Source organism: Sycon ciliatum, unplaced genomic scaffold, assembly GCF_964019385.1.
Source record: "Sycon ciliatum unplaced genomic scaffold, ocSycCili1.1 SCAFFOLD_536, whole genome shotgun sequence".
NCBI lineage: Eukaryota > Metazoa > Porifera > Calcarea > Leucosolenida > Sycettidae > Sycon > Sycon ciliatum.
The window spans coordinates 12,996-34,229 of NW_027044639.1; the positions used below are offsets into that span (position 1 = coordinate 12,996).

Genomic DNA, 21,234 nt, shown 5'->3' on the forward strand with positions numbered 1-21,234 from the left:
GTGGTGCTGGGTGTTCAATCCCACATCACTCATCAGTACATGTACTGGGTCTGGGTTCTTGATACTCAGTAGTACCAAGAGTAGGCTCTACATGACGAAACAGTTCTGTCCGCAGATTGAGTAATACTAAATTATTGTAGTTATACTCTTGATACCAGTCACATAGAAAGCACTCGTCAATACAACTAACTACATGACTTGCAAGGAATAAACTGACAGTCTGTTGTTTGCCCAATATCAGTCTATGCACATTTGATCCACTAATAATTATGGCATTATCGTCAGTGTTCGCCCAGGGACAGACTCAATGTACCAGCACATGCACTACTCTGGTACATGTATGAATATGTACTATGGCTAGGACCATGGATAAGCCCGCTTTTCACTTCGAGCTAAGAAAATAACTGTCTGAAATGCGACAACAATAGGAACACAGACCCAGAGGTTTGCTTCGGCATCGCTGCATTCGCAAGACTATAAGTGACAAACCTGCCCCAGACTTTCAGTAATCCAGAACTGTTGTAACAGCAGTTGGATCAATGGCAGAAAGTTCCAGACAAATCCATGCATGTTTGTACAAAGCAGCAAAAAGCAAAATCCTGCAAATGTTTAAGTGTGCTGTACACTGCGTCCCATGCTACACAAGACACTCCTTGTTTTGAATTGTACGAACGCCGCATCTCTGTGGAGATGGATGTGTTGATGTACACAGAGCAAAAATGCACAGAAGCTCAATTTTGAATAAATCCAAAGAGATAAATGCGTGTGGCATAAGGAAGAAAGGACACTGAAGTTCCTACTCTACCAGCACAGAGGTCAACCAGAAGCTATAACAGTTTACTTGGTTGGAAATGCAAGAAAGGGGTGAAGCAAAATCACAAGCTCAGCAATTCAGATACACGAACTAATACTTTTCATACAACAAAGTAAAGAAGATAAAACAAACATTACATAATATGCTCTAAGCACTCGAATGGGTTAACTCCTAGTTTATGTAAAGAGAGACAGTTCACTGGTTTGCTCCTCATGCATAAACGCCTATGCAGCACCAGGGCGGCACCAGTGCCCTTCTAAGTTAGATCTGCGCTTCACACACTGGCGGATGCAATCAAACCAATGACTGCCCTGTAAAGCAAGTATGGGGTGTTCCTATTTACTGTTGGTCAGCATCCGCATCCTGGTCCTCTGTGGCAGTGTCTGACGTCCATAGCTGAAAGCACAAAAGTAGACACAAGAGAACATTGTTAGTCGAAAGCGACTGAAATTATGGAATGACGCACAAAAAAAAGAGAGTAAACGCTAGACAGGAAGTCGCACACGCACCTCTGCACATTCCCAACACCACAGACAAATGCCGGCAAACAAGCAAAACACAAAAAAAACGCAAGGATGTAAAGCCAAACTTACAGTCAGGTTATCACGCAGAAGCTGCATAATGAGAGTGCTATCCTTGTAAGACTCCTCGTTTAGTGTGTCGAGTTCTGCGATGGCATCATCAAACGCCTGCGAAACATACAAAAAAGCACACATCAGGCTATCATAACAGAAGCAAGATACCGTATTTTCTCTAATAATAGCGCAGGTTGATTGAAAATAAATAAAGGCGCAGTCTCTAATAGTAGCGCAGGTCACAATTGGAGTATGCAACGAGTATATCGACTGCATATAAAACAGCAGTACAACATGCCAAGAACATATTTGTAAGGAGGTTTTCGGTCTACTGCTTCGTTCCTGGCACCAATGATGTGAAACATCTGTTTTGACAATATTCCAGAGTTTAGGGTTGAAAAATCAGTGTTGATATGGTCAGTTTATGCCTGTATAGACTGGAGTTGGCTTGATAGTTGACAATGGAAAAATAAGAGCCCAGTCTCTAATAATAGCGTGGGTAGAGCTGTCCCTGAAAAAATAAGAACCCCGGGCTCTTATTAGAGAAAATACGGTATCAGTTTTTGCACTGCAATGATCGATAAAATATTTACTAGTAATTGGATGAAATTGCAATGTCACCATAAACTGATGGGCGTGGTTCAATATTAACTGGGGCGGAGTACAGTCAAGTGCAAAACTATTTTTTTCGATTCGTGCAAGTCACGCACTCTAATACGAAGTATTTGATTTGGGTGCACATATTAATTTAATATCAAAATGAAATCAAACTGCACAAAGAAATGTTGCATACCTGCTTGGCCAGATGGCAAGCCTTCTCCGGTGAATTGAGGATTTCATAGAAGAATACGGAGAAGTTGAGTGCAAGTCCCAAGCGGATGGGGTGAGTTGGCTGCATACCGGTCTTTGCAATGTCGAAAGCTTCCTGGTAGGATTCTTGCGAGTCTCCGACGATTGCTTGAAAAAGGGAAAAGCATAAGGGTAGAAGTTACTGAGTAGTTATACAAAATTATGAACACACTGGTGTCGCCGAGAACTTGACGTTAGGCGCCGTCTGCGCCGGTTTCACACGCGCATTGAATTAATCGTTAATACTACTCCAAGAGCGAAAATTACACTACGATCAGCTAGGGGTCAATAGGAAACTAGTATGTGGATCGCACACCTTGCAGTGCCAACAAGAACTGGTATTATAATTTTAATATCAGTGAGAACCACAGCTGAAGTGTAAAATAATGAAAACTCACCATCGCGGTCCGCTCCAGTTGCAACCTCAGCCAAGTAGCGGTGGTAGTCTCCCTTCATTTTTAAGTAGAATACCTTAGACTCCTCGGTTTTAGAGTTGACGATGAGGTGATCCTTCAAGAGGACCTACAGGAGAAAAGGAACCAAGTATCCAAGTCAGCTCCAGGCGTAATTCTACAACCCACTAAAATGTAATGTATATTCCCCTACCAGTACTTCAGAGCAAATGTCCTGAAGTTCCTTCTCGATTTTCTCGCGGTATTCCTTTGAAAGTGCGAGCTTCTTATCCGAACCCTCGGCCTTCTGCTCAATACTAGAGATAACTCTCCATGATGAACGGCGTGCACCTACGACATTCTTGTAAGCTACACTAAGAAGATTGCGCTCCTCACTGGAGAGCTCGGCCTTGCCATTCTCCGTCACCGCTTTCATTGCTGCGGCCATGTCATCATAACGCTCAGCCTGTTCTGCGAGCTTGGCTTTCTGTACTTCCATATCCTTGTCGGCCATTGTAATAGAATTCAAAGCAGTGAGGTTCTGCAAAGCGACTAGAAAATGAACTGAATCACAAGCAAGAACTGTTTCTCTTGAAATAAAAGCGAAGAGGAGAATGATGCAGAGTGTACCAACCTGCAATGCAGTCACCTGGTCACGAGCGGATCGAATAATCTGACCAATCAGAGGTCGACCTGCATATCTGTCTCCAAATAAGGAACGGAAAAAGAAAACGAGTTTTTTTGGAATAAGCTTGATTTTGCGTTGCTTGTAAATCGCTTGATTACAAAATCAGTCAGGTCATCCAGCTAACACTTTCGCCTTTGAAAGCTTCCCTGGATGTGGCCGAATATGCGATTTTCATAAGTTACGCAATCACCAAGGGAACGAGCGATACAGTGCGCAGCTAGCGCGCCCGGGCCCGGCCCCAAACTACAACACACGACTAGACCGCGACCTCGTAGTTTTGTCGCTCGATCGAGTCATGACTTCTGCAGTTGTGTGATGAAAACAGGAGCAAACTGCACCTTCGCGTGCTGAAATTTTTGATTGGTTGCAGACAAGAAGAAATGGCAGCTGTTTTTAGACATCTCCAGGGCTTGGTAAGCTCTTCATCTCTAGTAGTGCGTCTAGTGGAAGGTATAGTAATTATTGGCTTCTTGTTTACAGGCCCGGGCCACTCGGTCACCCATTGCAGCTAGCCGCGGTTTGGTTACTCAAAGGCAGTATGCCACCAGCGGTGAAACCAACGTAAGTAAAAAAAATTCAGAACTATCTTGTCAATAGCTCCTCTGGTTTTAACTGCAACTGGTTATGATACTGAAGTATAAAATAAACCATCTGGGTGGAAGGGAGGCTACGAGTAACAGTCACATCACCTTGTTGAAGTGATAAATCGTGTACTCGTGGGTCTTCTGTTATTCATTGACAACAGTTACTATGGATTGTATCAAGAGTACATAAACCAGAGTGTGCAACTCGGGATGGTTCCTGTGGGAGCGTAATTCGTGCACTACGTCATTTCTGACGGCATGAGAGAGGTTCCGCATAACGTAATTACGTTAGTAAAAAACGTAGTCGATCTACGGCTTACGTAAGCTGCATGCGCATCTGGGTTCCGCCATACGGAGTTTTCAAATCACGTAGCTGCCCTTGGCAACTCCGAACGCGGCAGTGTACGACCAGATCGACCTGGGGAGAGCGTCATAAATTTGTACCCCAATCCACTTACGGACCAGCTACGTTATCAGAGCCCTATCTACGTACTCTCCGTAGACAACTTTCCGTAAGTGGAGTGCAAACTCGCGAATTCACAGGTTTTTCCCGTCCACTAACGTAAAGTTGCTCAACTTTACGTAGTGCGGAACCTCTCTATGGTAAGCCACAGGTACGGTGAAAAGTTGCGTCACCAGTTGCGGTGGTGCAGTTCACTGAGTTTGTCCTGATTTCGGTTTTTTGAGACGGATAGCCTGGTGACTTTACTTCTCGGTGGCTGTACGCAGCGTACACAGTCGCACAAAACACCGAAATCCTGAAACAGGACGTCTAAAATCAAGCAAACTTGGCTGATTTCCGGGTTATGAAACATGAAAATTTGAGCTGTACGCAAGTCGCGGCTTGGCTGACCTCATCAGGGTGACGTAGTGCACGAACTGCGCTGTTTCAGATCAGATATGCACAGTTGCACACTCTGGTTTATGTACTCTTGATTTTATGCATGTACGTACATGTAATATTATTATTATTACTAGTACTAGTAGGTCCATTCCCTGCTGGGTGTAATCTATGGAACATTGCTAGTAGAGTGGTCTTTAATAATTGTTCTTAAGAAACATGAAGCTGCTGAACGTACCTCTACGGACCGTAACAAATCAGTACCGTATTTCATTGAACACCTGTCGCCCCTTGATTACCAGCCCCCCTTGAATAAGCACCGCCAGTTTCTTTGAACTGAGGGTTTTTTGTACACAAGTGCAGAGCAGGGCACAGTTTAAACGCAATTTCACAGCTACCAGATGACCTTCCGCTACGATGTCATGCTCCTTCATATGCAACTAGTGTTGGTCTCGCGCCAGACAAAGGACTCAAAGGCGATCTAAAGAAGGAAACAAGTTGAGCACGCCATGATGATGACCTCTCACAACATAACGAAGAGCAAGACGAGTAATTTTATCGACCGCCAAAATATATATATGTATTACGTGAAGAAAGTAAACGAATGAAAGTTCAAACTTAAGACGCACTAAGGGCGCGTTCAGACTACCGTGAATCCCGTCAAACCGTGAATGGCGATAAACCGTGAAGGACATTCGCACCGCCGATAAACTAACGTTACCGGTACGTAAGTTTTGCAGCTCCCACCGCGGCACTGAGAAGGGATTTTCCCTTTTTCCCAGCCTGAACACTCTTTTTACCGCCGGAAAAGTTTTACTGCCGCGGCAGTAAAACTTTTCCGCCCGTAACGTGCCAGTAACGTCACGTGATCAAATCACCTTGGAAACTTTCCCAATCGGTCACTTTTTATCGGTAGTCTGAACGCACCCTAAGGAGTGTCAAATCTACGAAACCAAGAACTCAGATCAGAGAACTTGTCTAGGAGAAAGCGGACACCGACGCTGTGAAAGGAACAAACGCAGAAAGAGAAATCAAACGACAGAGAACAAAAGCGTCCTTTTATTGCATCCAAAACTTTCAGCGTCGACGTATTCTTGAAGCTCCTCCGCTTCATCCCCCTCGCTATGACGGACTGCTGCTGCTTGACACGCACCGAACTTGCTAGTCGAGCCTCAAGCTCCCTCGCCATGATATTCTTTCCAGTTCAACACGAAAAGAAAGGAAGATGCACTAGCCTACAGTGTAGCTGGACAACAAAGGTTCAACAGTGCGCATCGTACGTGAACTCTACGCATACAGCACGTACATTGTGACGTACAACTTTTTTTTCAGGGCCGCACCCGTTTTGCTAGTTTTGAAATTTGAATACAGGCCGTGGCGGCTGTTCAAGGAAATACGGCATCTTATAGTCAGTGATGTGTACTCTATATCCAGGTCAAATGACCAGAAAAGGATACCCGGGGTCCTCAAAGAGTGCTTTATATCCGTTGCAGCAGAGTGAAAAGTACGTCATATCCAGGGTATTCACTGCAAAGTAGTTGAGGGTGATGAAAAGGGAGAAAAAAAACTGAAGAAAAATTGGCAGAAAACTGTACTGTACTTTATACTGAAATTTCACTGATTTTTCATTCTTGTTCCCGCTGCACACCAACGGAAACTTTGAAGCGATCCAGTAAGACGTGTACAGTACTGTGCTTCTCATTGAAGCCCGATTGCGTGAACATGAGCTGCGCCCTGCGCCTGTTCGCCTCTCGGTATTCGCAGGCCTAGGGCTGCGCGGCGCATGGCGTGGCATTAGCCCTCTTGATTGGATTTCATTGAGCAGCTGTGCACATTGTAACACAATTGACCTTGTTCAATGCTATTTTAGCACGGATAATGGAAGCAAGTTGCCAACAAAAAGTAAAAAGGACCAAGGAACTACAAGTTACACTATAATGTCCACTAACACCACCAGTTACTAAACAATGAGCTCATGCGATAGCATTGCACGACACTGACCGACGGTACTGACGTTCTACAACTAACTGGCTAACAGCTCTAGCACATCTTGGATGCTTGGTCCTTTTTACTTTTTATAAATAATCCTTGGCTCTCCATCCGAGTTCAAAGTTGCCAACACATAGGAAATTTGGCTGCAGCAGGAAAAGCTGAGACTTTGAGGCCTGCAGAATCAAACACAAGAGTAGCCATTCCCGCTTGCTTTGTGCACCGGTGCTATAAGAGCTATTAAGAAGGCCGGTGAGTGGCGAGGTGATGCTAAATCAATCGCCCATGGTAACGTCTCAGGCGCGTGCTCGGCGATGGGCACGGGGGGCACGTGCACCCCCCACAAAATTTCAATCTGGGTAATTGCAATTGTAATGTATGCAAATATGCTCTAAAATTCAAGAAAGGTTGCAAACAAATTGCAGAAAATTGCCGGGGGGGGGGGCTCCCCTCGGCTCCCGTGCACCCCCCTAGTTGGGGGGCCGAGCACGCCCCTGCATCTACTCGTCCGTTCTTGTGCATCAGGTCGTCCAACGTGTAGAGTAAAACTGTCTAAAGCCGACTGCTCAAGGGACCTTACCAATGTGGTCCCCGTGTACAGGTGGTTTTTTTTTTATCCAGTGCCGTTTGACTGGAAATGGCATCCCTTGCTTCTGGTTGTAGTGGTCCCCTCTTTGCCGGGTGGTTGCCTTATCAGAGTGGTCGCCTTGACAGGTTTTACTGTACATTGGTGCACGAACCAACAGTACGGATGCCAACAACTGCAACAAGCCGCGTGTGGACCAGAAGCGCATGTCGCATCTTTCTTTTTTATTGCTACGCACAGTGCATGCTACACCTGAGTCAGTGAAGATCGCGGGCCCCTTTGGCGCTTCGCATATGCGAAATACCACATCTCCCCAATTTTTAGAGACCTGTTCCTAAATTGTTCCAATTCAACTTCTCCGAGAAGCTAGACAAAATTCGAAAACACCCTTTATGATAGTGGAGATAAATGTGGAAATCCTGGTAATACCGTATTATCTCTAATATAAGCACAGTCTCCAATAATAGCACGTCTCCAATAATAGAACACCTTGGGGCGGCATTCAAAAATAAAGTGCTCAGTCTCCATTATAAGCACACTGTGTAAATTCATTATCTGTACCGGCAAAAAAACCCTGAAATGTGTGTCTGACATGAACTTGGCATGGCAACATGCCTCTGAAATGAGGTTGAAATAATAATGGAACAGTCTCCAATAAAGGAACGTCTCCATTAATAGCACGGGGCGGAGGTACATTGAAAAAATAAAGGACCGTGCTTATATTAGAGATAATACGGTATTCAATTTTTAAGCATGCAGGTAGTGTGTGCGTATGTGTGTGTGCGTGCGTGCGCCCGTGTATGTGTGTGCGTGCGTGTGTGTGTTTAAATTGTTTGCTGTTGTTGGTGGTGTCAAGATGTACCGGGCTGTGGCCACACACTGTAGGCCAAACTCCTCTTACATGGAGTGTTGCTTGGTATTAGAGAGGTTAAGATGCACGTTATTTCCGACGTAACGCGAAAGTTCAGCTCGCGTTATTTGCTCGCACGTCGAAAAATCAACGCGAGCGACCTGCTGCTCACGTCGAAATTTGGAGTTTTACGCCAAGTCCGACGTGAAATTGCGCGTCACGTCGGAAATAACGTGCATCTTAACCTCTCTATTGTCTCTGTCTGACGTAGGATGGTATGATTTGTGCATTGCATGTGGTATGCAGGAGAAAGGCTACAAGGTGATTGATCACACGTATGACGCCGTCGTTGTCGGTGCTGGTGGTGCCGGTCTCCGCGCAGCTTTCGGCCTGGCAGAGGAAGGCTTCCGCACTGCCATCATCACCAAGCTCTTCCCCACGCGCTCTCACACGGTTGCAGCTCAGGTTAGACAATCAGTATTGTCATGCTCGTTTTGACTGGAGTCGCCTTTTGTGAAGCAGACATGTGTCTCTGCAACATCCCATTCCAAAGCACGTACTTTTCTCTATTGTGATCAGGCAGTTAATTGTACAATTTTTTCTCGATTACATAGGGTGGAATCAATGCTGCTCTTGGAAACATGGAGTCTGATGACTGGAGATGGCATATGTGAGTTTGGTGTGTATCTCTGTGTCTCTCTCTCTCTGTCTCCCTCTGTGATATGTCTACAAGAAGAATGAAGGTGTTATAAACAAATCTGAAGAGAAGGAAAACACAACTGAAGAGGCAAAGCACATGAAACACGGAAGTATCTCCCAAGCCAAGCAAGCATGCCGCTATCATGGTTATGGTGCAAGGTCATACAACTGTGGTAGAAATCTAGTACGGGAGTACATGAACTACAGGTCACATATCGATGATATGGCATGGGGGAATAAGCCTTTTGCGCTATTTCCACTAAGAAATGGGCCCTGAAGGCATTTCAAACGAAAGCCTTTTCTGACAAAGATCTAGCTAGTCATTAGTTCTAACCAAAGTGAAGAAGCTGGAAAAGGGATGGTTTGCCATCAATTATGGGGCTAAAATTGGTCAAATGCGCATGCATAGCACACTATGAACACCCAACCGGGTCTGTACACACCTACCGCCCTAGTACTGAACTTCGTACATCTGTACAACGCGCAAAAGGTCTATCCATATACATCACGCCCCTTCGAGATAATGCTGAGAAAACAAATCCAGTATTATCTATCATATCCACACAACAACAAGAAAAGTACAAGTATGGCAAGCAACGGCCCATAGCACACGGCGAAACAGACATTGCATGCCACACAAGGATACAAAAAGATACTATATAAGAATAATCCTCAAGAACATGTACACGATGTGTCCAGAACAAATCAAGATGCATAAGACTGTCCACGGGTGGAGGAAATGTTCAAACGAGAGGGTGGTTGGCGTGCTCGTGTGCTGCGACGCAGAGGGGGAGGCGTAGCAGGAGCAACGGCAACAGACGGCTGTGGTGAGACACATGGTGCTGGTGACGGCACAGCCGGAGAAAACAGCGATTTCTCCAATAAACTCGTCCACTGGCCAGCTTGACGAAATAGTGCATCCAAATCACGCTGACAAGCGGGAAAACCATGCAGAACGCACTGCACGAGAGACTGATATACAGGATCAGCTGAGGCGGCGGCTCGAAGTTCAGCAAACTTCAGGTTGGGGTGAGGACCATCATCACGGAGCATGCAGACGCGGATGATGCGGCAATGAAGAGCAGGGGCTTCGCCGAGTTCATCATCTGAAGACGGGATTGCGAGATAGCGCATCAGCAAATGCATGATCGGAGCCTTTTCGTCAGGAAGCGTGGACTTGATATGACTGCAGCTTCAGGCGAAGACGGAGAAGGCGAGGATTCTCGATTTGGTCCAGAGAAAACGAGTTGATAATAGGGATCAACGGACGGTGATCAGTAATGAGATCAAACAGGGTGCTGGATAAGTACAACTTGCACTTGTGTACGGCCCAAACGACGGCGAGCATCTCGAGCTCAACAACAGCACAGCGAGATTCGGCATCAGATAGATAGCGGGAGCCACACAGGATGATGTGCCACTTATCGTCCTGCTTCTGCCACAGAACGAAGCTGAGACCAAGCAATGCGGAGGCATCAGTCTCCAGACGGAGGTCGTGTCCATGCTGGTAGAAGGCCAGGATAGGAGGAGACAGCAGAGTAGACTTGGTCTTCTCGAACGCAACAGTGTGGATAGCATCCCAGACAAATTCACGGGTCGTCTTCAACAGGCCGCCTCCTTCGCCCGGCAAGTTGTAACCGCATCATTCAGGGTCAAATCCTTGGCGGACAATAACTGGTGCCGGGTAGAGTCGTCGCTAACTCCGATGGCAATCCTGTCACACAGGCTGTCAGCACGCACACATGTCAGGCTCGTACGACAGGTACTACACGTGTGTGCTGAACATTGCGAGCACAAAACAACGTCTGGAAAATCACAGCTAGTGTGCAATTCTTTCAACGACGTGTAGAAAGAATCGAAGTACTCGCCTTTCGATTGACACCTATCGTAAAATGTGATACGGTCCAGGAGTGGGTTGCACTGCCTTCGCAAATAGTCCTTGACTGCAGTAATTACATCGTCCGCATCGGGATTCGGTGGAGTCACGATAATACCCTCGCGGAGAAATCTGCGTACCTCCTCATCTAGAGCTTGCCGTAGCGAGGACACTCTGGTCTCACGGCTCTGGGCTGACAGGTGCTGGCACTCGTAATTATCTCGCCACATTTCCTGCAATGCCGTGAAGTCGGCTAATGTCGAGGATGACAGTAAAATCGGTCGTTCCGCAGAGACAGGCTTTGGAGCTGGTGATGTGGTGCTGGGTTGCACGGTGTGTTGTGTTGGTGGTGTTAGTCCTTGTATAGTTTGTTGGAACAGGTCAGCCATTTTACGTTCCCTCTCCTCCGGGGACTTCATTTGTGCCGCAAACATCGTGGTCAGGGCAGCAATGTCAGGAGCAGGTTCTGATTTGGACATCGTGGTCTCAACCTACGCAAATACTGGTACACTGTATCACGAACAAACTACAAAAATTTCGGCCCGTGCGCAACACAACGAGGTGCAAACACAAAGCACGAACAAACTAATCACACAGACGAGTTCTACAAGGAACGAACAGTTCACTGCGCCATATGTCTACAAGAAGACTAAAGATATTATAAACAAATCTGAAGAGAAGGAAAACACAACTGAAGACTGAAGAGGCAAAGCACATGAAGCACGGAAGTATATCCCAAGCCAAGCAAGCATGCCGCTATCATAGTTACACACACACACACACACACAGAGGCTCACTCTCTTTCTCACAGTATTTGCATGCATTGACATGTAGAGCAACATCCCATGTGTACACGGATTCCCTTGGCGGTGTGTGTGTCTGTGTATGTGTGTGTGTGTGTGTGTGTGTGGTCGTCTTGTTGCAGGTACGACACAGTAAAGGGCAGTGACTGGCTTGGTGACCAGGATGCCATTCATTACATGACCCGTGAAGCACCGCAGGCTGTTGTGGAGGTATGTGCAATCCACGCTTGCATTGTATATTCACGAGTTGTTACAGTTCCTAGTTTGGAGGGATGTGTAGCTTCTGCATTTCCAGATTCGTGAAAGAGCTGTGCGTCTATAGTATGGAACACCTGGTGTGGACACAGCATCCTCAGATCTATGCAACTTGTGATCAATCTGATATTTTTCAACCTTTGCAAAGCTGCTTGGTGGTTTGTATTTACCATTTTACGCCTATTGGTAAAAAAATTAAATAAAGGTGAACTGAGTCCTGTGTACTTTCCTTCACTGATGAATAGATACAGAAGCTCATTGTTGTATCTACCGTAGTGTCTTGTTTTAAAGCCTGTCTCATAATTATAGAAGCCTGTCTTGAATGGAAGCCTGATTTTCAAGGTACACTGTCGGCGCATAAGCCTGGTTTTAGTGTTGACATACATAGAACTACCTGTCTTGTATAGAAGCCTGTCTCGTATAGAAGCCTGCAAAACTTCCCCCAAAAAGTCATAGAAGCCGCGGCTTTTATACACGACTTCATGGTAGTCCCATTTCCTGTCTCAGGCAACACTGCTAAATTCCCTTGCATAGTCCACTGTTCGGGGGCCAAGTGACGTGTAGCGTTGCCGTTGGTCCGAACTCGAGTGACTGACACTGCAATTTCTCGATCCATCTCCGTGTGTGATGTGTAGCTGGAGAACTACGGCATGCCATTCAGCCGTACCGACGACGGCGACATTTATCAGCGTGCGTTTGGCGGCCAGTCGCTCAACTACGGTAAGGGAGGTCAAGCACATCGCTGCTGCGCTGTTGCAGACCGTACCGGCCACTCTCTTCTTCATACGCTCTACGGACAGGTGAGCGCTTGTTTGTGGAAGCCTTCCCCATTTTATGTTTCGTTTGTAGTCCCAATGCAGCTTGCTACTCGTATTTAGTCCTTACATTGTTGTTTAGAAAGCCTCTCTCGGTGATTGAAGAAAGAGAGGACCGCAACGTTTACTGATGCGTAGTTGTCAATCAATTATTTTATCGCCAAGATGCCGTGGGGTCGAAGCGTTCAGCATTTGGTACAATATTGCTTTATGATACTGACATTCAGCGTCTTGGATGCGCTGATCAACGGCCTTCCAACCCCTTGGTTCTTTGAACTTCTTTCTCTTGCTGATTTTTGTCAAGTTGATTGGTTTCAGTAGAGCTGGCTTAGGGTTGGGGCTTGGGAATGCTGCATCACTGGAGGCCAGAGTCATAGCAGCTCTTCACACTTGATCTGTACTTTTTCTTAAACCCATACACACTTGAAACAATAGTTCCATTCACTATCGGACGGCACGCCTACTGGTAGTGATTGTATTGGGTGCTGGGGTGGGACGTTACTGCTATACAGAGTGATAACTGACCATATACATGTACCAGCATGCCACTGAAGGCGCCTGTCACTACCGTAAAGTCTCGTATAAAAGCCGCACTTGAATAGAAGCCGCAATTTTGGGCCCATCAAATCACACATACGCCTGGTTTTAGTGTTGACATACATAGAAATACCTGTCTTGTATAGAAGCCTGTCTCATCTAGAAGCCTGCAAAATTTCACCAAGAAAGTCGTATAAGCCGCGGCTTTTTATACAAGACTTTACGGTATTTACTTGCTGTATGCCATGCAAAAGGGCGTGTCCAGGTGTGTGTGTGTGCGTGCGCGCATGTGTGTCTGTGTGTTTGTTTGTTTCCGTACATCCCAGTTGTATTTGATGTCATCACTTTCAATAAGTTTCAAGGCCGTAGACCCTTAGGGGATCTATGACATTCCGTAGGCCGCTGTAGAATCCCTTATAGTGGGTTGTGTTGACAATGCCGGCCCTATTTTTGTTGAACTGTGACTGCTATTTCTATGTGGGAGCATGTGGCTAGATCACTTATGCGTCGTGTTATTTTCTCTTTGTCCTCAGTCACTGCGGTATGACGCTACTTATTTCATTGAGTACTTTGCCATGGATCTGCTGATGGACAACGGTGTGTGCGTCGGTGTTATTGCCATGAATATGGAAGACGGATCCATTCACCGATTCCGCTGCAAGAACACCGTGCTTGCGACTGGGTGAGTCGTTGATGTGGACAGTTGGCTGCTTTAGTCACGGAGTATCAGGGACTGCCTGTACACATTCAACATCGGTATTTACCAGTCGTTATGGATACTCTATCCGTATGCAGCTCAACAGTAAATTGCTGGGCCGTCCTGCTGGTGTCTCACGCAGTTCAGGTCGCGATGAATTGTTTTAAACTTCAAACGTTTCGGCTAAATGTTTGCACTCACCAGTGACATGTATGAACAAAGGCTTCAAAGTATGTGGAACGTGTAGCATAGAGTGCTCTTTTGAGAGCACTGCTTTATCTGGACGTTGTGCTCGGTTTGGGATGGGCATGAGCTTTGTGTCGCCTTGCGTCCAATTCGACGTTACTCCGGTAGATTGCAGCATGGCCGCCTAGGCAGAAGCCGACTAACACGGGAACACTACAACCACCGACCAGCACATATTCTGCCATTGCTAGTCGTAATGAAAGCGCACGCATATACTTGGAAGTACATATGCGACTCGAGGACATGCGCTTGTACGATGCAGCATGCTGCCATACTTGCAAAAGCCGAGCTTCTATACTATAGCCGGGGTGTACAGTGGGTACATGGGTTGTGTACTCCTGCAGATACTCTGCAGCTGACAACTATAGGATAGTGTGTTTGATGTTGACGGGCAAATCTGATGTCTCTCTGTTGCTTGCTCGTTCCTTTACCTGGGTGTCTTGTCTGCTGTTGCTGCGGAGTGTAACTGACGATGCGTTGTTTTGTTTGTGGTTGTCTCTTGTTGTCGGTGTGCACAGTGGATACGGCCGTGCGTACTTCTCCTGCACCTCTGCTCACACTTGCACTGGTGACGGCTCCGCTATGGTTGCTCGTGCTGGCCTTGCCAATGAGGACATGGAGTTTGTGCAGTTCCATCCAACTGGTATGGTCACGACTTGATCCCAGGTCTTTGCTTGCTTAGGTCATGACCAATGCAATTTCTCCTTTTATAGGAGAACCACCCCAAAATTGAATAGGTGTTGTTCAGTCCCCTCTTGATTTGCCTTTGCACTATCTGCTGCAGTGGTAAGCGTTCTGTGGTGTTTGGTGTTGAACTTGTGTGTGTGTATGTGTGTATGTGTGTGTGTGTGTGTGTGTGTGTGTGTGTGTGTGTGTGTGTGTGTGTGTGTGTGTGTGTGTGTGTGTGTGTGTGTGTGTGTGTGTGTGTGTGTGTGTGTGTGTAGGTATCTATGGTGCTGGTTGTCTGATTACTGAGGGTTGCCGTGGTGAGGGTGGTATCCTCATCAATGGTCACGGCGAGCCGTTCATGGAGCGCTACGCACCCAAGGCCAAGGATTTGGCATCGCGCGACGTTGTTTCGCGTTCCATGACAATGGAGATCCGCGAGGGACGGTGAGTGCGCTGCTGTGCTATTGCCTGGTGTAGAGCAACCTCAGCTGTCTTCCGGCACCACCTTGCCTTTGAGAACTTGCTGACACACACACACAACTCACTCAGCTCAGCAGAGTTGTAGTACAGGGGTACCGTACTGCTGGTCGGCAAAAAGGCACAGTAAAAGGCTACTAAAAGCACAGGTTTTGCCAAAATTTGGTACTGTTTCCTGGGAATTTTCTTAATTGTTGCCAAGGGAAAAGCTTTAACCTGGCCGAATCTCTAACTCTTTAAGGCTGTGCCAATTGTTCCGAATGCTTCACAGAACAATGTGCCGTGCCGAGTCAAGCCTTCTATGTATTTTGATTGCAGGATTTCCTTTATCTTCCTTTTGTTTTCTTAACACATCTGCTTTCTTATATTGATTGTAGTGCTGTTGGTGTCGCATGTTCGCATTCTGTCTGAGCAAACTGTTCACGTCTGTGCTGTCTGTTTGTGTGGTGTACAGAGGCTGTGGCCCAGACAAGGATCATGTTTACCTTCAACTCTTCCACTTGCCACAAGATATCCTTGCCACCAGATTGCCAGGTAGCCACTTGTTGATTATGAATGAGATGTGTTCTAGAGTGCGTTGCATAGCTATACTACCAGTACATGCTGTAGACCTTTTTAGTAGTAATCTGCAGACTCGCGAACCTACGCTGTGCTCCTAGTACCGTTGCCGGGCTCCTCATGTGCGCTGGTGATGGCTTATGTGCGTGACAATGCTGGTGGTAATTTACTTCAGCTGGCAGCTGGCCTGATTTGATCTTCCGTTGTCTTTTCTTGCCAGCTCTGTGTATGTGTGTGCATAACGGTGAACTGTTGCTTGCCCCTATTGTCTGTAGGTATCAGTGAGACGGCCATGATCTTTGCCGGTGTGGACGTGACACGTGAGCCCATCCCTGTTCTACCCACCGTGCATTACAACATGGGCGGTGTGCCCACCAACTGGACAGGACAGGTATGTAGCGCTCAAAGTACTCAGTCTAGTGCTAAAGGTACACGATCTAGTGCTGAAAGTATTGAATCTAGTCCTGAAAGTACTGAATCTAGTGCTGAAAGTACTGAATCTAGTGCTGAAAGTACTGAATCTAGTGCTGCCAGTTCTTGGCACAGGTTTTCTTCCATATGAGCATAATACTGGTCCATTGGAAATAATTTGGAATTGCCCGCACTTTGCTACGGCGTACGTAATAATCATGCATGGTGTAGTGTTCAGCTTGTCCCTTTGATATGTAGCCTCACTTGCCACGTAGTTTCTGTGTTTTCAGACTCTAGACAGAGGTTCATTCTTCCAGAAAGTGGACCCTAAAGAAAGTTTATCTTCGGCCAGGCTTGGCATTGAAGTGTTGTGACATGTTGTTGTTGTTTATGCGTGATTTTGTGGGTGTGTTGTTGTTGTTGATGCGTGTACTGCTGCAGGTGATTCAGATCAACAAGAAGGGCGAGGACGTTGTCGTGCCCGGTCTGTACGCCGCTGGCGAGGCTGCCTGCGCGTCAGTGCACGGTGCCAACCGTCTCGGCGCCAACTCCCTGCTCGATCTGGTCATCTTTGGCCGTGCCTGCGCGCACACCATTGCCAAGAACAGCAAGCCCGGCGATGACATGCCTCCTTTGCCTAAGGTACGCTGGTGGTGGAGTAGAAGAGATTGCATCCAGCGCCACTTGCTACATGGTGCACAGGGAAAGGTGTCCTGGATGTGCAGTACTATTCTTGATGTCCCTGTAGAATGCTGCACCAGTCGTTTGACATTCGGATACACAGAACCTTGAGTGAGCTCCTCTGACAAGACCTAACAGGGTCTAAACAGCTAACTGTCCGGAGATAGAACAGGACCTCGGCTATATTACAGATCTCGCTGCCCTGCGGCGTGTTGTACCCGGTGTTTCAATCAACTAAATAAGGCGTGTGTATTGCTGTGAGTGAAGGTGACGGTTGAAATCATGTTGGCAACCTGTTCTGACGATAAGTACACGTAGTCAAGTACAAGTAGTCAGCTATAGAATGCAGCACAATGCTTGTGTTACCCAGTGTCTGTATGCACACCTCTATATGCTATGCTGTATTGCTGTATTGCTGCTTTGCACTTGTACAGGATGCTGGTGAGGCTTCTCTGGGCAACCTGGACAAGGTGCGCCATGCCAACGGTGCTGTCCCCACTGCTGAGCTCCGCTTGAACATGCAAAAGGTATGTTGCTCCAAAGAGCATTGGTCATTCTTAATCAATGACTGGCTACGTCTTGACCGGAGAATGCCTCTTTGTCATGCTCAGTATGCTCACATGATCTTCTGTAATATTGTGTTTGTTTTTTTGTTGTTGTATTCATTATTTGTTTTGTGGTAGACTATGCAAAACAATGCGGCTGTCTTCCGCACTGGTGAGGTATTGCAGGAGGGTGTGGAGAAGATGAGTAAGATCAACAAGGACTTTGCTGATGTCAAGGTTAGTCTTGCATTTTCTCCCTTTGTTTGTGGTGATGATGGCAATGGCGTTCGATTTGAAGCTTTTCCACTTCAACCTTGCAGCGCGGACGGAATCATGATTATTTCACTGGCCTTCAAATGAAGCGCACTTTCACCCATATCTCTGACAAGCGCTCTTCGAGTTTTACAAATAAACCAGCGTTGGATAGGTACTTCTAAGACTCTTACCATACTCCAGGCAGCTACCCGCACGGCCTCGGCTCTGCGTGCCTTAAATTGTCGCTCTAAATAGCAGCCATGCACAGACCATTTGCAAAGTTCAAGCAGCTGCCATTCCATTCTTCCTCGTCACATCAACTTCAAGCAAACTGCAGCAGAAAGCCTGTCTCAAGCGCAGAATGTTGGCTTGCGATATGCTTCAGTATGACATAGGATCCCGGGTAAACTCTGCGCAAGTGCGTCACGAAAATCGCACCATATTTTGTCTTTGTCTTCGACTTCGATTCTCACTACATCGTGCATCTTTGGGACTTCGGACAACTAAGAGACTTGAACAGGATAGCAAGGGTTCTCCTCAAAACATAGAACCCTCAGTTTTGAGAACCGGCGGTAAAACAGCACAGATGCTATTGTTTTTGTTAGTGCCAGTGTTTTAATTGTGTCTCAATATGTTTGAATTGTACTGGACTGATGTCGGGTTCATGGCCCTTGCACACTGCTGCTTTTAGTGCCAGGAGTTCAACACTGACTTGGCTATCCAACCTTGATCGTTTTATGGTGTAGGTTTTTGACCGTGGTCTCGTCTGGAACTCTGACCTCATCGAGACTCTGGAGCTGCAAAACTTGCTCAACTGTGCTGTTCAGACCCTGGTGTCTGCGGAGGCGAGAAAGGAGAGCCGTGGTGCACATGCTCGCGAAGACTTCAAGGTACGTTACTGCTCTCTCTCTCTCTCTCTCTCTCTCTCTCTCTCTCTTTCTCTCTCTCTCCGTTCCATCATGTTTTTGGAATTTTTTTATTTCTGATCATGAATGTGTCACGACTGCACTGGATCATGCTCGTAGGACGTAAATGATCTTCTAAAGCAGGTATACCTACCTGCTCGAAATTCACACTTAGGTTACGTTTGGTTGGTCACATTCCCAAATGGGAATCACTTGGAATCACTCGGAATCATTCTCGCCCGTTTGGTTGGTCAAAAAAGTGCGTTAGGTTGGTCACATTCCACTTGATTCCAGAATGGGAATCGCTGAGAATGATTCTTTTTGGAGAATGATCATTCCACCTCACATGCTGGAATGAGCATTCTCATTCCGGAATCAAAAATGATAATGGCTGCCACGAGCCAAACAATGTAGCAACAGGTTCAAGTGCCTCAAATCATGCACTCAGAAGTACCATGACTCTCTCAAGGAAACTAGAGTAGGGTAAAAGAAAAGACAGCCGCCGTTCCACAACGACATCATGGAATTGTTATATCAAGTGATTCCTAATTGATTCTGGCGCGTTAGTTTGGTCAGGTGATTCTTGCCGATTCCCATTCCAGAATGGTTGTCATTTACATTCTGAAAATGCCCAACCAAACGCAACCTGAATCCTGATGTAGTGATAATATAGCTGTTAGAATACAGGATAAGGGCTTTGTTTGACCATGGCAGCATGGCTACATACCAGTCACTGTAAATCAAAGTTTGTGCATGAAGTCACTTGTTCTCAATTTTCTTCGCTTTACTGTGGAGCAAACTAGTTCTCTCCGGTCCGCTCTACCTCCACTCGTGAGCTCTGTTGAAGCGAAACGGCTGTCTGAAGGGTCTGCAATGTCAATGTTTCAAAGCAATTGTCCTCGCTATGGTGGTGATGTGCAAGTGAAGAGGTAGTGGTGGTGTGACTAATATTTATTTTGTGGTGTTCTGTTGTTTGTATCTGCTATATTTTCCGCATGGGCATCCATCCTCCTTTGTGCAGACCCGTATCGATGAGTTTGATTACGCAAAGCCACTTGAGGGACAAGAGCAAGTTCCATTCGAGAAGCACTGGCGGAAACACACCATGTCCACTATCGACGAATCTGGCAAGGTATGTTTTGTCCTCCAGTATGGCCAGTGTACGTACAAGTAATTCAGTTACAGTCCCGCAGGACAAATGATGGGCCCGTGCTCACTTCTTTTTGCTTGCAGTTTTTTTCTCATTTCGGTCACTGTCCCCTCTTCCTTTGTTGTGTTGCTATCCCATACCAAAGCATGTTCATTTCCAAGCATGACCTGCTTCATAAGTTCATGACATGTTACTCATGGTTACTGAGTCTCTACTTGCCTCAAGCTTGGCTGATTGCCATACGTACATGTACATGTATACCTGCGGTGTGGACGGGCAAACCAGGATAATAATGATACCTTGTAGCAGGCACATTGCTTCCACCTGTATCTAAAAAGTCTGACGTCTCCTAATCACTATTCTATTGTTCTTCTGTTGCAGGTTGATCTTGAGTACCGACCTGTCATTGACCCTACCATGGACGAGAAGGAATGTGCGCATGTACCGCCCCAGCTACGAAGCTATTAGTTTGCTTGCTTCCTGCATTGTATCGTTGCATGATGTGGTCCGTGGCCTGATTTGAAAGTGACACCCTCCTGTGTCCGCGGCACGTCAACGTTTCATGGCTGGCGATTCAGTGCAGTTTGAGACACTGGATCTAGCCATGTTGGGGGTTTTATATGTACATGCTCGGAGGGTGTCCAGTTGACTAGTTTGGCGGCTGAGTCTGTCTTCAGTACTGTGGTATTGCCATGGTTGCCTGGGCTGAGTTCGTGATCAATAACTATTGCAGCTCTGGCTAGCAATTTTTTTATCGATTTTCTTTGCTGACAACTCAGTGGTAGAACATGCTGTGGTAGCTTTATGGAGCGTTTGTGGTTGGACGAAAATGCAATACTACAAGTGTTTCCATCTACCGTGACTTACGACTTCGGACCATGGCTATTTAGTATTTACAGATGTATCTCTACTACTACTCCGCTCTCGATCTTGTAGCATCATCATCCCATGGGATTCGGGCCATCTTGTTCAATTCTCACACTCCATGCTGTTGAGTATTCAAGCTATCAATCTGTTGCACGTGCTTTGCACTGCCCTATACAAGTTATTATTATTCTTTTCATTCTCGATCGGCCGAGCTCGTCCGGCTGTTCGTCCTCTCTCTCTCTTTCTTTCCCTCGATATAGTTTACTATGGATGGATTCGATGCTGTGCTGTAGGAATGCTCTGCTTGATTGTGCGTTTGCGCTCGGTGAAATCCGACCCCAAAGTGCAAAACTGGCTCTGGTCTTGCTCTGGTCTTGGTCAGTTCCCATTACATGTACATCACTGTACGTGCATGTGCACGTCCAGCTGCGTTCGTACCGCAGCCAACGTGTCAAGAGCCGTGGTAGTTGAGGGCGCCAAATAAGTATGCACTCTGGGTCGGATTTCACCAAGCCCAACTGTGCATACATTATGTATGTGATGAACGAGGTCGACTCTGGTGTATGCCATGGAATTGTTTCCTCAAAGCCCAGACCAGCAACAACTATTAGTATTGGCAG

General features: G+C 46.5%; 2 protein-coding genes across 2 annotated transcripts; one reads left to right on the forward strand and one right to left on the reverse strand.

The window, feature by feature from the left end:
• Positions 1-731: 731 nt before the first annotated feature.
• Positions 732-3,242, reverse strand: LOC135830486 (14-3-3-like protein 2). The gene is made up of 5 exons (XM_065342736.1): positions 2,845-3,242; positions 2,637-2,760; positions 2,183-2,346; positions 1,408-1,503; positions 732-1,210 (listed from the first exon to the last, which is right to left on the reverse strand). The coding sequence occupies exons 1-5, from the start codon at positions 3,142-3,144 to the stop codon at positions 1,154-1,156; spliced, it is 741 nt and encodes a 246-aa protein (XP_065198808.1). The 5' UTR covers positions 3,145-3,242; the 3' UTR covers positions 732-1,153.
• Positions 3,243-3,606: 364 nt separating this feature from the next.
• LOC135830485 (succinate dehydrogenase [ubiquinone] flavoprotein subunit, mitochondrial-like) lies at positions 3,607-20,894 on the forward strand. Its single transcript, XM_065342734.1, has 17 exons — positions 3,607-3,731; positions 3,799-3,879; positions 8,475-8,633; positions 8,783-8,838; positions 11,669-11,756; positions 12,437-12,601; positions 13,687-13,835; positions 14,615-14,739; positions 15,041-15,209; positions 15,697-15,776; positions 16,076-16,191; positions 16,653-16,853; positions 17,327-17,419; positions 17,576-17,674; positions 18,439-18,582; positions 19,619-19,729; positions 20,129-20,894. Exons 1-17 carry the CDS (start codon positions 3,699-3,701, stop codon positions 20,213-20,215), a joined length of 1,956 nt encoding a protein of 651 aa, XP_065198806.1. The 5' UTR covers positions 3,607-3,698; the 3' UTR covers positions 20,216-20,894.
• The last annotated feature ends 340 nt before the right edge of the window (positions 20,895-21,234 follow it).